Source organism: Bos grunniens, chromosome 26 (assembly GCF_055505025.1).
Source record: "Bos grunniens cultivar Pamir isolate PY7600 chromosome 26, Bosgru_T2T1.0, whole genome shotgun sequence".
NCBI classification, from domain to species: Eukaryota; Metazoa; Chordata; class Mammalia; order Artiodactyla; family Bovidae; genus Bos; species Bos grunniens.
Genome location: NC_141190.1, coordinates 24,152,382 through 24,167,308, shown reverse-complemented (window position 1 = coordinate 24,167,308; position 14,927 = coordinate 24,152,382). Strand labels below are relative to the sequence as shown.

Below are 14,927 nucleotides of genomic sequence, written 5' to 3'. Positions count from 1 at the left end.
AGCACCATCACCATCATGACTGGCATCACCTCCACCATCAGCACCATCAGCACCATCACCATCATGACTGGCATCCCCACCATCATCAGCACCATCACCATCACGACTGGCATCACCTCCACCATCAGCACCATCACCATCATAACTGGCATCCCACCACCATCAGCACCATCAGCATCATCAGCATCATGACTGGCATCACCTCCACCATCAGCACCATCACCATCATAACTGGCATCACCTCCACCATCAGCACCATCAGCACCATCACCATCATGACTGGCATCCCCACCACCATCAGCACCATCACCATCATGACTGGCATCCCCACCACCATCAGCACCATCACCATCATGACTGGCATCCCGCCACCATCAGCACCATCACCATCATGACTGGCATCCCGCCACCATCAGCACCATCACCATCATGACTGGCATCACCTCCACCATCAGCACCATCAGCACCATCACCATCATGACTGGCATCCCCACCACCATCAGCAGCATCACCATCATGACTGGCATCCCCACCACCATCAGCACCATCACCATCATGACTGGCATCCCCACCACCATCAGCACCATCACCATCATGACTGGCATCCCACCCTCATCAGCACCATCACCATCATGACTGGCATCACCTCCACCATCAGCACCATCAGCACCATCACCATCATGACTGGCATCCCACCACCATCAGCACCATCACCATCATAACTGGCATCCCACCACCATCAGCACCATCAGCATCATCAGCATCATGACTGGCATCACCTCCACCATCAGCACCATCACCATCATAACTGGCATCACCTCCACCATCAGCACCATCAGCAGCATCACCATCATGACTGGCATCCCACCACCATCAGCACCATCACCATCATGACTGGCATCCCACCCTCATCAGCACCATCACCATCATGACTGGCATCACCTCCACCATCAGCACCATCAGCACCATCACCATCATGACTGGCATCCCACCACCATCAGCACCATCACCATCATAACTGGCATCCCACCACCATCAGCACCATCAGCAGCATCACCATCATGACTGGCATCCCACCACCATCAGCACCATCACCATCATGACTGGCATCCCCACCACCATCAGCAGCATCACCATCATGACTGGCATCCCACCACCATTATCACACCTATGACTGGGCCACCGCGACTGCCTTCACTACACCATCATGCCACTGTCTGCGCTAATGGAGGAGTCCTCTTGGACCCTGACACAGCATGGATGAAAGACCCAATGGGAAGGACAGAAAGAGGGTGACACGCTTCCTAGGAGCCCAGGGGTCAGGGCCCGGGAGCTCAGGCCTCTGCAGCAGTCCTAGATTCTCCCAAACTTCAACCCTGCCCAAGGGCCTGTCTTCCCAGCTGAGTTGGAGCCTCCATCCCCACCCTCCTCCAGCAGCCAGAGAACTGGTCCCAGTCAGGTGTGGTCCTCGTGGTTTCCCAGTGGCGGAGCCAGCTGTGGAGAGAGAGAGAAACCCAGGAAGGGTGGAGCAGGGGAGGGCAGACTGCTGCACCCACGGGATTGGTCAAGCTGCGCCCTCCCGGCCAGCACCTGACTTAGAAGGTTCAAAGAGACAGCGGCCCCAGCCTCCGCCCAGAGCTCTGCCTGTCTCAGCCATGACGTGGGCGCCCGCTGGGCAGAGTGGGCCTCAGGGGCCATCCTGAGGCCTCGGTGAGGCGGGAGGAGGCCAGCAGGCCCTGTGGGGGCACCATGGACAAGTTCCGGATGATCTTCCAGTTCCTGCAGTCCAACCAGGAGTCCTTCATGAATGGCATCTGCGGTATCATGGCCCTGGCCAGTGCCCAGATGTACTCCGCCTTCGACTTCAACTGCCCCTGCCTGCCGGGCTACAACGCTGCCTACAGCGCCGGCATCCTGCTGGCGCCGCCCCTGGTGCTCTTCCTGCTCGGCCTGGTCATGAACAACAATGTGTCCATGTTGGCCGAAGAGTGGAAGCGGCCTCAGGGCCACCGGGCCAAGGACCCCGCGGTGCTGCGCTACATGTTCTGCTCCATGGCCCAGCGCGCCCTCATCGCGCCCGTCGTCTGGGTGGCTGTCACGCTGCTCGACGGCAAGTGCTTCCTTTGCGCATTCTGCACGGCGGTGCCCGTGAGCCTGCTGGGCAATGGCAGCCTGGTGCCCGGCCTGCCCCCACCAGAGCTTGCCCGCCTGCTGGCCCGGGTGCCCTGCCCTGAGATCTACGAGGGCGACTGGCTGCTGGCCCGCGAGGTGGCTGTGCGCTACCTGCGCTGCATCTCGCAGGTGAGGGGCCGGACGGCCTTGGGCTGGGGCTCCCCTCCCAGGTTGGGTCCCTCGGAAAGTATTCCTTCCCCGCTCTTGAAGTGGAGCTTCCGCAGGGCGTGCTTATGTTTCCCCAATAGATGGGGGGCCCCCAAGCCAGGGCTGGGTCTGTCCACTCAGATGCAGTTCCCTGGGGTGGGGGCATATTTTCCCAAAGGGGGCCAGGGCTTCTGAAGGCGGAGGCAGGTGTCTTTCCTCAGGTCAGTGCCACCTGGGGAAAGAGGCCTGTGCCCTGTCTCGAGGTTCCCCTGAGTGGACCCAACCGCCTGAGCTCCAGTTTGGAAACCTGGGGGAATTTGCATCCTTTTCCTCTTCCAGGTCCGGACAGTGGTGAGGCCGGTGGGTGGCTGCGCAATTTGGGTACATTTCCCTGGCAAATGGCCCCAGCTGGCACTCCCTGCTCAGGGGAAGGAGGCTTGAGTGAGGGGATGGACTGTTGGGATGTGCCCCAAAGGCAGGGCTGGAGGGCCCACTGACAGGGGATTCTGGAGCCCTGCTTCCACGCTATCTGCCACTCTGGCCCGCCACTCATCTGAGCCCCTCAGGACTCCTCAGCAGTTGTGGTGCGTGGGCAGGAAGACCTGGGCAGGGGTCTACCAGGGAGGGGACAAGGCTACAGAAGCATGCACACTCTGCTGCGATGAGTCCAGACGCCCCGGCTTCCCCTCCAGCCTGAACTCTCCCCTCTGGGGCTTGCGTTGTCACCGGGTGCCCCTGTGAACTTCACACTCCGAGCGCTTTCCTTCCCGCCTGCGCCTCCTCTGGTCTGAACACTTGTCCGTCATCCACTTTACCCTCCAACTGACCTTTAAACAATTACCTCATAGACTAAAAGGGGCCCCAGAGGGCAGGCTGCCTGGCCTACAGTATGTCATTTGGACTTCAGGGGCTGAATTCAAAGTTTAATTTTAGAATTAGTTGACATCATCTAAAACCTGAAAACTATCACATAAAAATGAGATTTCCAGGTTTACCTGAAACTTTTGGAGATTCAGCCCAGCAGGGCCCACATTTCCTCATCCAGCACATGCTCTGCAGTTTCCCCACCCCAGGGTGCTCTACCATAACCACTGACCCCCACTACTGACCGTGGTTGCCCTGCCTCGCTCACCCTGATTTGGCCGAATGCTTCTCTGTGCAACTGGGGTTGACCCTAAGTTGAAACTGGGGGAGCAGCCTTCACCACAGTGAGTTACTGGAAGAATAGAACCAGCACCTGAGTGTCCAGTGCTCTTCAGCACAAGTTTGAGCAATTGTCCGATTTGTCTCTGTGACCCCTGAGGGCTCAGCTCGGAGCCCACACGGGAGGCACTGACTGAGAGCTGCGACTGAAAGGCAGACAGCAGCAGGAGCCAGAGGCGAGGTACAGGACTCAGAGGAGGAAGCGTCACTATGGGAGGTCAAGGAGGGCTTCCTGAAGGAAGAGGCATAGTTAGTGAGGGCTGGTTGGCCAGTAATAGTGACTAACAGTTACTGAGCACTAACTAGGTACCAGGCACTGTGCTGTTTATTGCCAGTTTTAGTCCTCAGAACAACCCAGTGGGATGGTTATGATCAACAGCCCCATTTTGTAGGTGGGGAAACTGAGGCACAGAGAAGGCAGGTACTTTGCTCCCAGTCAACTGTTAAGGACAGGCAGACCTTGTTTTATTGCACATCCCTCTATCAGGCTTCACAGATACTGCGTGTTTCACAAGTTGAAGGTTCCTGGCCACCCTGCATCGAGAAAGTCTGTTGGTGCCGTTTCTCTAACACCTTTTGCTCACGTCTTGTCTCTGGGTCACATTTTGCCAATTCTCATAGTATTTTAAACTTTTTCATTATTATATTTGTTATGGTGATCTGTGATCTCTGATCTTTGATTTACTACTACTGCTCATTGAAAGCTCAAATAATGGCTAGCATTTTGCAGCAATAAAGCATTTTTTAATTAAGTTGTATACATTATTTTTTATATGTAATGCTATTGCACATGTTATGTTAGTGTAAACACAACTTTAACGTGCACTGGGCTCCCAAAAACATGGTGTGACTCACTTTATTGCCGTGTTTGCTTTAATGTAACAGCCTGGAGCAGATCCCACAAATCTCTGGAATATGCCTGCAGTGCAGATGGGCAAACCCAGGCATTCTAGTTCCAAGGTCTGCCCAGCCAAGTCCTGTGTATTGAGAGCCAGGCCTACATACCGGGCATTTCACTCACGCGGTCTCATTTCCATGAGATGGTATATCTGTGCCCATTGTACAGGAGAGAAGTGGAGGCCATGAGGTGCCGGCATTTGCTCTTTGTAGTCAGTGCTCTTTTCCCTAAAGGCCCTGGCACAGAGTGTGGTTTGGGGGCTTGGACAGGCTCGGGAGGCCGGCGGGCAGTGCCTGGCTGACTCTGTCTTCTCTCGTCTCAGGCCCTGGGCTGGTCCTTCGTGCTGCTGACCACGCTGCTGGCATTTGTCGTGCGCTCTGTGCGGCCCTGCTTCACACAGGCCGCCTTCCTTAAAAGCAAGTACTGGTCCCACTACATCGACATCGAGCGCAAGCTCTTTGATGAGACATGCACGGAGCACGCCAAGGCCTTCGCCAAGGTCTGTATCCAGCAGTTCTTCGAGGCCATGAACCACGACCTGGAGCTGGGTCACGCTCACGGGGCGTTGGCTGCTGGCCCCACTGTCTCGGCTGCCCCTGCTGCCACAGAAGGGGTGGATGAGGAGAGGGAGAAGCTGCGTGGCATCACCGATCAGGGCACCATGAACAGGCTGCTCACGAGCTGGCATGAGTGCAAGCCGCCCCTGCGGCTGGGCCAGGAGGAGCCACTGGTGGGCAACGGCTGGGCTGGGGGCGGGCCCCGGCCTTCACGCAAGGAGGTGGCCACCTACTTCAGCAAAGTGTGAGCCGTGGCCAGGTGAAGAGGTGGGAATGGGGTGTGAGCCCACAGCTCCTCAGACCCCCAAAGTGGATGAAGAGATGAAGGCTGCAGGTGCTGGTTGTAGGCTCCAGAGCAGACCTGCATGCCCAGGCACTCACCTGCCCATTTGAGGCGGGAAATTTGGAGTTGGAAGGGGACCTCAGTCCCCCAGCTATGGGACTATCCTGGAAGGTCCTGGAGTTACAGGGCCACGAGCAGTATTAGTCAGAGGGATTCAGAACTGCCTTTGGGGGAGACAAGCTCCCATCTGCCCAGCCCCTCCCAGGCCACGTCACCCCTGGTTCACTATCTCCTCTCAGGCTCTGTGCGCGCCTTGCCCCAGCGTTCACTCATCTGTGATTCTTTTTTAAGATCTTAGTTCCCTTATGCTCAAGGCTCAGGGAAGTCCAGCCACCTCATGAAGCAGGAATCCTCTGATTTTGGCTGGTCTCCTGAGTGAGGCTGAACAGACCAAAGTGGGCCATAAGGACCTGACACAACCCCATCTGATGGAACACGCCTATGGTCACAGGGGATAAGATATCAGAAGCTAGGTCCAGTCGGGAGAAGCCAGGGTGTGGCTCCCCACGGAGGTCACTCAACATCATCAAGGCGGACTGCACACTTCCTTAGCACTGGCACGGAAGACCCCTGACTGGGTAGCTTCTAAATGACAGAGGCCTCTCCCAGCATTCTGGAGACTGGAAGTCTAAGATCATGGCACTGCCATGGTCATGTTCTGATAGAGGCCCTCTTTCTGGTTGGTAGAGCATGCCAGCTCACTGTGTCCTGTGGTGGGTGAGACTGGGGGCTCTCTGGAGTCTCTTTTTAAACGTTTTATTTATGTATTTATTTGGCTGCACTGGGTCTTAGTTGTGGCACATGGGATCGAGTCTCCTGACCAGGGATCGAACTCAGGCCCCCTGCATTGGGAACACAAAATCTTAACCACTGCACCACACAGGGAAGTCCCTGAAGCCTCTTTTATAAGGCATGAATCCCATGCCTTGAGCACCTCCCAAAGGTCCCACTTGTTAGTCCCATCGCCTTTGGGGGTAAGATTCAACATATGAATTTGAGCAGGGGACATATTCAGACCATAGCACATGCCATGGAGAGGCCTTGGAGATGGCCCTGCCACGTCCCTCACATCCAGGTCTCAGGTGGAAATCAGACCATCCCCAGAGCATTTAGAAAGGGAAGCTGATGTCTTCCCATGTTCCCAGAGACCACATCCCCTGGGCAGGGGGTTCTAAAGTGCTGAAGGTCTCTGTCCTGAGGTGTGGGTGAGGGTGGAGGAGAGGGAGGGGAGCTACCTAGTGTGGAAATGGCCCAGACTCAAAAGTGAGACAGAACTGGGTCAAATGCTGGCTCTACTACTTACAAACTGTGTCCAGTTGCTTCACTTTGCCTCAGTTTCCTCATCTGTACAAGGGAGATGAGGCACCTACCTCATGGGATTGTGTGAGCATTAAATGGGTGAGGTACGTAAAGTGCATGGCACGTGGTAGGCACTCAGTACTTGGCGGATAACGTGGGTATTGATTTCCAAATCTGAGGGCTTCTCTTCCTCCTGGACTGAAGGTGGGGACATAAGGAACTAGAGCTTCCTTTGTCCAGGGGGAAGCAGAGGGCCAAGAAGATGAGCTTCTTGCCCCAAGACATCTTGGAGACCTAAGTCCCATTTATCTAAGAATTCATTTTGATCTTGAGCCTTACAACACTGGGTTAATAATTTTCATTCTTCCTCAGGCATCCTTCCCTCTATTCCCACTTCTGAGACCCAGTCTCTCTCCTTTTAATTATTTGGGAAGAAGGAGAAACCTGGAAGCCTAGGTAGGCTGGAGGCCTCTTCCAAGAGGTGGGACTTACTCTAGGGGGTGATTCAGATGAGTGAAGACCAGGGGTGTGTTAACAGCTGGGAGTGGGCGGTGGAGGGGGGAGGGTTGTTGTCCAGAGGAAAAAAGCCAGCCCAGAGTTATTGGGAAGTATAAATGTGAAGGAAGGTGATCCAGAGATCTAGCAGTTAAGAATCGGCCTTGCAATGCAAGGGACACCAGCTGGATCCCTGGTGCAGGAAGATCCCACATGCCGCAGGGCAACGTGGGCCACGACTGCTTGAGCCTGCGCTCTAGAGCCCATGAACCACAACTACTGAGCCCATGCGCTGCAACTAGGGAAGCCCACACGCCTAGAGCCTGTGCTCTGCATCAAGAGAAGCCACTGCAATGAAGAAGCCCGAGCACGGCAACCAAGAGTAGCCTCCACTTGCTGCAACTAAAGAAAGCCTGTGCATAGCAGCAAAGACCCACCACAGCCAAAATATACATAAAAATAAATTTTAAAGAAATGTGAAGGAAAGAGTAAAATTTTAGGTCAGGCAAACCTGCATTCAAATATTGGGGCTGTAGGACCTTTGGCAAGTCCTTTGACCCACAATCCTCTGACCCACAGAGGATTCAATCCCAGTGGGTCAATCCCTCTGACCCACAGTTGTCTGTCTGTAAAACGTATGTTTAAAAGACTTGCTTTTCAGGATTATAGTGAGGTTAAAGGATAACTTCTGAGGAAGCATCTGGAACCATATTTGGGACATCGTAAGATGTGAAAAAATGAACACTGGTCCTTTTCCCTTCATTCCTGCACGTGAACAAGCCCAGCTGAGGGAGGCCAGCAGGTCACTCAGCAGTTCTAAGGTCACAGAACCCCAAGACTGCAGAGTGGACAGGGGTCTGGGGGTCTCTCCCTTGATCCGGGAGGGTGGGTCATCCACACTGTCTTTGGGCCCTCCCCTTCAGCATTCCCGATCCATGACTTTTCAGCCTCAGCTTGTATACTTCCACAGACAGGGATCTCACGACCACTTTCTGGAATAGGCTGGATAGCTCTAATTGTTACAAAGGGCTTCATCTGCCTTCTTGTAATTTCCACCCACCAGTCAGAGCTCTCCCCAAGGGCCTCAGAAAATCCCTAGAATCCAGAATTTTCTCATCAGCGCTCCTGAGATTCGAAGCAGCATCTGGGGAGTGAGTGGAAGTGAGGACAGAAGAGCCAGCAGGGGGAGGGCTTGCTCAGAGAGGACCAGGATGGGGGAGGGGGGCCTTTGGCTTTGCATACCCCACTAGGAGTCAGCGTCGGTCTGGTGGCTCCTCTCCCCTAATCCTGCTTGGGGCTCGGTTCTGGCTGCTTCTGCCAGTGAGGATCATGTAGAGGGGGTGCTCCTGAAACCAGCCTGGAGGACAGGCCCAGACCAGAAATGCCGGGGGCCCCCTGCCTGGCTCCCAAACTGGTCCCACTGGTGCAGAGCCTCTGAAGGCAGGCGGGCCGCAGCAAAACTGACTCCTCCACTTCCTCTCCTCTCCCCGCGCCGCCCGCCCTCCGCCCGCCCCCACTGCCTGGCGCCCGCCTGCCTGGAGACTGTTTTTCCACTGGCTGGCGCACACCATCCATCCTGCGGGGTTCAGCCTCTTTTCTGGAGTTAAAACTTTTTTTCCGGAAGACCCCAACAGCCCCAGGCCCTGCCGGTCTCTCCTGGGCAGAAGAAGCAAAGCAGGAGGGAGAGGGCATGGGCTGGTGCCCACCCAGGGTCTCTGATGTTCTTGCGCCACTTGGAGAGCCCTGCCCCTCGGAGGCCAAAGCTACCGATGCCCGCAGCAGATCCCAGGTAAGGAAGGGGAGCACACAGGGCCACTCCGGGTTTACCCAGGGGGACTTTCCCGGGAGCCAGGCCCCTCCCTGAGCCTCCTCCTCCCACTCCCCAGGCACCTGTTTCCTGTCCTGACTGCTGCTGTTGGAGGTCCCATCGGGCCTGGATATGACACTCCCAGGCCTGGGGCCCAAGGGCAGTATTCTCAGGGGCAGTGTTCTCTCCTCTGTGCACCACCCACCAGTGTGGTGATTTTCAAACCCAGGGGAGCATATTAGAGGCCGTTAAGTCAAGAGGAGGAGTGGGGGGTGGGGGAGGGGGCTGCCTTTAACCGGATCATCCCCAGCAATATCGCAAACTTTTGTTTCCCAGGGAGTTAGACTGGAGCTCCAGGACCACCAGAGACAGTGAGTTAGGGAAGACAGATCTCTTCTTCTCCACCTGGCAACCCACGTGGCACCCAGCTCTGCCCCAGCACATCAGGCAGTCTTGGCAGTAACCGGGAGGGACAGTAGTCCAGAGAGGAGGCACAGAAGGAAATACTGGCAGGACTCCCCACCTCTGTTTGCTGCCCACCCCCCACCTCCCATCGCTCCACTCCCCAGCTGCCTCTGGCCTGAGGACTTTTATTTTTCATCCCGGGATAGAAAGAACAGGGGCCACACCCTTGCCTCTGTGGGCGGAACCTGGGAGGGGAGTTGGGGCAGAACAGGGCTGAAGCTGGAGGCCTCGGCTAGTTCCTGGCAGGCTGCCAGCCCTGCTGCTACTCAGACCAAGAGCAGGCTCGAGAGCCGGAGACTCCACTGTCTCTCAGGCACGGCCAAGCCTTAGGCTTCATCAAGGCCTCCTGTTGCTGGCTGGCTGGGCGGCCCCAGGCCTGGGGACCTGGCTGGAATATGGCTGCTGGACGGAGAAAGGGGAATGGGTGGGGAAGGGGAAGCTTGCCAGGGCTCTTGTGGATGGGCACAGAGCGGGGGCAGAGGAAACCAGGAAAACAGAGGGCTTGCTTAGCTTGACCCACCGTTGTCCACTTCCGAGGCTTCCTCAGGTCACGCTCAAAAGTCCCGTCCAGGCACGTCCATATTTGAATAGCTTAAGCAAAGCGCTTATCCTCTGGAGGCCTTAGTTTCCTGATCTTTGCCCCACGAAGAATTACCACCCCCACCCCTTGCCATCCACCTCACCTCTGGGAGGGGCCTTCAGGACCGGACAAGGTGAGATGGAGGGTGTCATACATGGGACAGTTATCAGGCACAGTTTATTCCCTTTCTTTCCCTCCAGCATTCCTAAGAGGGCAAGGGCCAAATGATTTATCCTCTTTTCACAGATGAGGACACTTAAGTCCAGAGAAAAGTCATGAAGTATGTTGACAGCCAGGATCTCCTAAACAAGTCCAGAGCCTGCGGTCTCCAAAATGAAAAGGCTCTTATGAACTCCAGGGAGGCTGTACCAGGCTCACCACTGACTGGAGACCCCTTCCTCTACACCAGCCCATAGCACAGGGTCAAGCCCAAGTCCCTCATCCACCGGACACCCACTCCAGCTTTTATACCCATGGGCTAGACACCCGAGGACACACCCTCCAAACTGTCCTAGGTCCCCCAGCACACTAGCAAGTACCTGGAATCCCAAAGGGAAAGCCAGTCAATATCACACATTCCCCAAAGCCACAGGGCCATTCCTAGTCCCCACCTCAAGGGAAGCTTATGGGGATGACAAGAACCAAAATACGTGAGGCAGACAGACCTGAGCTTGAATCTTAGCTCTGCACTCATGTGTGAGCCAGGCAGGCAGTCACCCTGGGGAAACCTCCACCTTCCAACCGTGCACTGGGCTATCACAGCTCAGTGCAGGACCGTGACGATGGGCAATGAGGGGTGCAAAACGCCTGACACGTAGTATGAGCTCAGTGAACAGTGGCTACTCTCCATCTGCCCAGGCCCTGGGGCTCCCCGAGTCTCCTTCGTTTCTCACCAGCCTGACTTCACAAGAGCCCCCTGGTCCCTATTTTCAGAGGCAAATACTGATTTGTCACCTACTGTCCCACAGGAAGCACCCAACTGGCCACTACAGGGGATGAAATGGCAAGACTGTGCCCCGCCCTCCGGTGCCCACTAGCCTGCAAGCTCTCGTAGTCCCACCTGGAGCCATCATCCAGATCTCCTCCTGCCTCCACCCTTGCCGTCGGCCTCCCAGCTAACCCATCACCATGGCAGCCCTGATCGCAGAGAACTTCCGCTTCCTATCTCTCTTCTTCAAGAGCAAGGATGTGATGATTTTCAACGGGCTGGTGGCACTGGGCACGGTGGGCAGCCAGGAGCTGTTCACCGTGGTGGCTTTCCACTGCCCTTGCTCACCGGCCCGGAACTACCTGTATGGGCTGGCAGCCATTGGGGTGCCCGCCCTGGCACTCTTCCTCATTGGCGTCATCCTCAACAACCACACCTGGAACCTGGTTGCTGAGTGCCAGTACCGGAGGACCAAGAACTGCTCGGCTGCCCCCAACTTCCTCCTCCTAAGCTCCATCGTGGGCCGCGCGGCCGTGGCCCCCGTCACCTGGTCTGTCATCTCCCTGCTGCGTGGTGAGGCCTACGTCTGTGCTCTCAGTGAGTTCGTGAACCCCCATTCACTCATGGTTGGAGAAAGGAGCTTCCCAGTAGCCCGTGCCACAGAAATCCTGGCCAGGTTCCCATGCGGGGAGGGCCCTGCCAACCTGTCAGTCTTCCGGGAGGAGGTCAGCCGCAGACTCAAGTACGAGTCCCAGGTAAGACTGTACCAAGACAAGCTCCTCTTTTCTCCCCTACCTGATGGAGAGTGGGCAGGTAACGGCTCAGGGTTAACCCTGCAGTTAGTCCTCTGGGGCTGAGCTCTCCAGAAAATCACTAGATTATCAGCCTCAGGCATGAAAGCTGGGTATCCATGGGTTAGCGATTGGTGGGACAAGGGTCAACGCCATCCCAAATAAGAGAGTTTTAAACATTAAAGGAATTTTCTTCTTGCTCAGTCCGAGCCTGATACCTGTCACAAATTAAGCCCTTCGCTCCAGCTGGATTGAGCACAAACCGCTGCCGCCTTATGAAACCTTTGCTGTTGGCTGTGAGCTGGTGGTGGAGGATGGCTGGCTCAGGGGATGAGCATGTTCCTATCCCAGGAAAAGCCACTGCCTAGCACAGTCAGCCTCAGGCATTGCCAACGGAAAAGGAGTCCCTTGAGACAGGAGGGGTGTCCAGTCAAGGAAGCAGCAGCTGCCACCACGATCCTAGCCTCAGCCTCAGCTTAGTTCTGAAGGAGAGGAATTGGGTCAGGGAGAGGAGGCAAGGGCAGAGAGCTGGGCAGGAGCAGAAAAACAGCTAGTGTTAACTTAAAAGAAGCAGAGTATGAGAAACAGGCAGAAAAGAGCAGTTTTCTTTTTTTGGGGGTCACACTGCACGGCATGTGGGATTTTAGTTCCCTGACCAGGGATTGAACCCGTGCAATGGAAATGCAGAGTCTTAACCACTGGACCGCCAGGGAAGACCTGAGCACAGATTTTCTAAAGGTACATAAGTAACACAAGTAGAAAAGCAGGGCTGGAGACAGCACCAAAAGAGATGGAAGATGGTAGGCAGAGATAAAATGTATTTGATGCTCAAATGCCCACAGATCTCTGTCCACGCTTAAATGGGGAAACAAAGATGACCTTGACTGTCCTAGTCCTCAATAGGCTCACGGCCACACGAGACAAGCACATGAGTGATTTCAAAGAGGCTAAGTCTAAACACAGAGAAGGTGTGAGCTCCAGGGAGTGAGGGCAAAGCGGAGGAATCAGTCAGAAGGGCCTGCTGCCCTTAGAGGAACAGAATCTGAGGCCAGAGAAATGACAGAGCCAGCTCTCAGGGGGTTATGCCTGGTTCCACCCAGCCCACACCCTCTGACCAGCTCCCACCACTTCTTCCTAGGGCAGGTGGGGGTCCAGGCAGCTCCCTGCCCGCCCTCAACCCTGCCCCTTCTCTGGCCAGCTCTTTGGGTGGCTGCTTATCGGTGTGGTGGCCATCCTGGTGTTCCTGACCAAATGCCTCAAGCACTACTGCTCACCACTCAGCTACCGCCAAGAGGCCTACTGGGCGCAGTACCGCGCCAACGAGGACCAGCTGTTCCAGCGCACGGCTGAGGTGCACTCACGGGTGCTGGCTGCCAACAACGTGCGCCGCTTCTTCGGCTTTGTGGCGCTCGACAAGGACGACGAGGAGCTGGTCGCGAAGTTCCCGGTGGAAGGCACACAGCCGCGGCTGCAGTGGAACGCCATCACCGGCGTCTACCTATACCGTGAGAACCAAGGCCTCCCACTCTACAGCCGCCTGCACAAGTGGGCCCAGGGTGTGGTGGGCAACGGCATGGCCCCGGACCATGTAGAGATGTCCTTGCTTCCCTCCTGAGGGTCCCGTTCCCACACTCTTGGCCAATGACGGTATTTGGTCCCAAACTGAACCCCACTGCCTGCTCACATCAGCATCAGAGGGGACTTCTCTTCTTTGGCTGCGCATGGCTTGTGGGATCTTAGTTCTCTGACCCAGGGCTGAACCCTTGCCCTCTGCAATGAAGGTGCAGGGTAGCAACCACTGAATTCCCCAGAGATTTTTTTTTTAACCATAGCTTTTGGGGGAAACAGGCCAGGAGAGAAACGAACACAAAGTAAAACTGAGATATGGATGTGAGAGCTGGTAGACGATGTGGGCTCTGGCAGGAAGGCCCTCAGACCTGAAGAAGTCCCCTTTCCTGTTGCCACCGCCACTCGGTCAACAGCTTTGGAGAAAAGACCGTTTCCCAGAACTGGTCCTTCATGAACTATGATGTGGAGGATGACCTCTGACTAGAGGGACCCAGTCCCACCTGGGTGGGAAGCCCTGGCCAGCAGAGTCAGGTGACGATGGAACTCACCAGCAGGCTCTGTGTGCAGAAGGCTATGCAGTTCATTTGTGGAACTGCACATGGACATCTGGCTCGCTGTGCACAGCTGGGAAGCAGCCCTCTGGCGTATGTCTCCAGCTTTATTTTATACACATTTTTGATAAAGCTTTTCTTAGTATAAAGGACTAGCTTGTGTCTGCGTGACTGGATGGGTCATGTCACAGCACGCTGGAGGTCATGATGCTGTGTGCTAAGTTGCTTCAGTTATGTCCGACTCTTTCCAACACCATGGACTGCAGCCCGCCAGGCTCCTCTGTCCATGGGGATTCTCCAAGCTAGAATACTGGAGTGGGTTAGCCTATCCCTTATCCAGGGGATCTTCTCGACCCAGGAATCAAACTGGGGTCTCCTGCATTGTAGGCGGATTCTTTACCAGCTGAGCTACTGGGGGGACAGGCCTAAATCCCAGACCTGGGGAGGGAAGAGGACAGAGACCCTGGGCAAGACTGAAATGGGTAGAAGGGAGGGCTGGGGGTCAGGGGAGGCAGAGGCAGGTGTTCCACTTGCGGGAAGGCCCTGGGGCTGATGATCTCTTAACTGGGTTCAGTCATCTGATTTGATCTGGGAAACAGATGGAGCCTGGCCTTTCTCAGAGGGAAGCTCGGCTTAGACATCAGGAATCAGCAGACCCGGCCCCTGTGCTCAGCTGGGCAGTCCAGCTCTCGTAACCCAGAGCTAACAAGCGAGAACCAGGCCAGCACTGCATGGCCTCCCTCCCATGCCTGCCATGCCTGAGCACCTCCGCCACTTCTCGGACCTCTGATGCACTCTCCCTTGTCCCTGTCCCGCTCTCTGGCGTGGGACTCGGTCATCTCCCACAGAAAAGCTCCCCAGCTCTGAGGACATTTAAAGCTCTGCCCAAGGAAGCTTTTAATTCCCTTAAGACCAAGCCAAAAATGAACTGGCTTCAACTAGCTGGGTCTGGGCTGGCCTCTTAATTCAGGAAAACAGGATCCTTAGACAGTCTTTCTGGGAAATTTACAGGGAGGTGGGGGTGTAGCAGGCCCATCACATCCCTTCTCCCTCAGGTTCCAAGGAACAAGTCAGTCAATGCCCTCTGCCCTGCAAGCTCTCCTCAGGGGAGCAGCAGGGAGA

At 55.7% G+C, this 14,927-nt stretch overlaps 2 protein-coding genes across 2 annotated transcripts; both read left to right on the top strand.

The window, feature by feature from the left end:
- The first annotated feature begins 1,749 nt into the window (after positions 1-1,749).
- Positions 1,750-5,225, top strand: CALHM1 (calcium homeostasis modulator 1). Its single transcript, XM_086377585.1, has 2 exons — positions 1,750-2,301; positions 4,743-5,225. Exons 1-2 carry the CDS (start codon positions 1,750-1,752, stop codon positions 5,223-5,225), a joined length of 1,035 nt encoding a protein of 344 aa, XP_086233711.1.
- A 3,418-nt stretch (positions 5,226-8,643) lies between these two features.
- CALHM2 (calcium homeostasis modulator family member 2) lies at positions 8,644-13,957 on the top strand. Its single transcript, XM_086377586.1, has 3 exons — positions 8,644-8,903; positions 10,935-11,649; positions 12,884-13,957. The coding sequence occupies exons 2-3, from the start codon at positions 11,095-11,097 to the stop codon at positions 13,298-13,300; spliced, it is 972 nt and encodes a 323-aa protein (XP_086233712.1). The 5' UTR covers positions 8,644-8,903; positions 10,935-11,094; the 3' UTR covers positions 13,301-13,957.
- Positions 13,958-14,927: the final 970 nt, after the last annotated feature.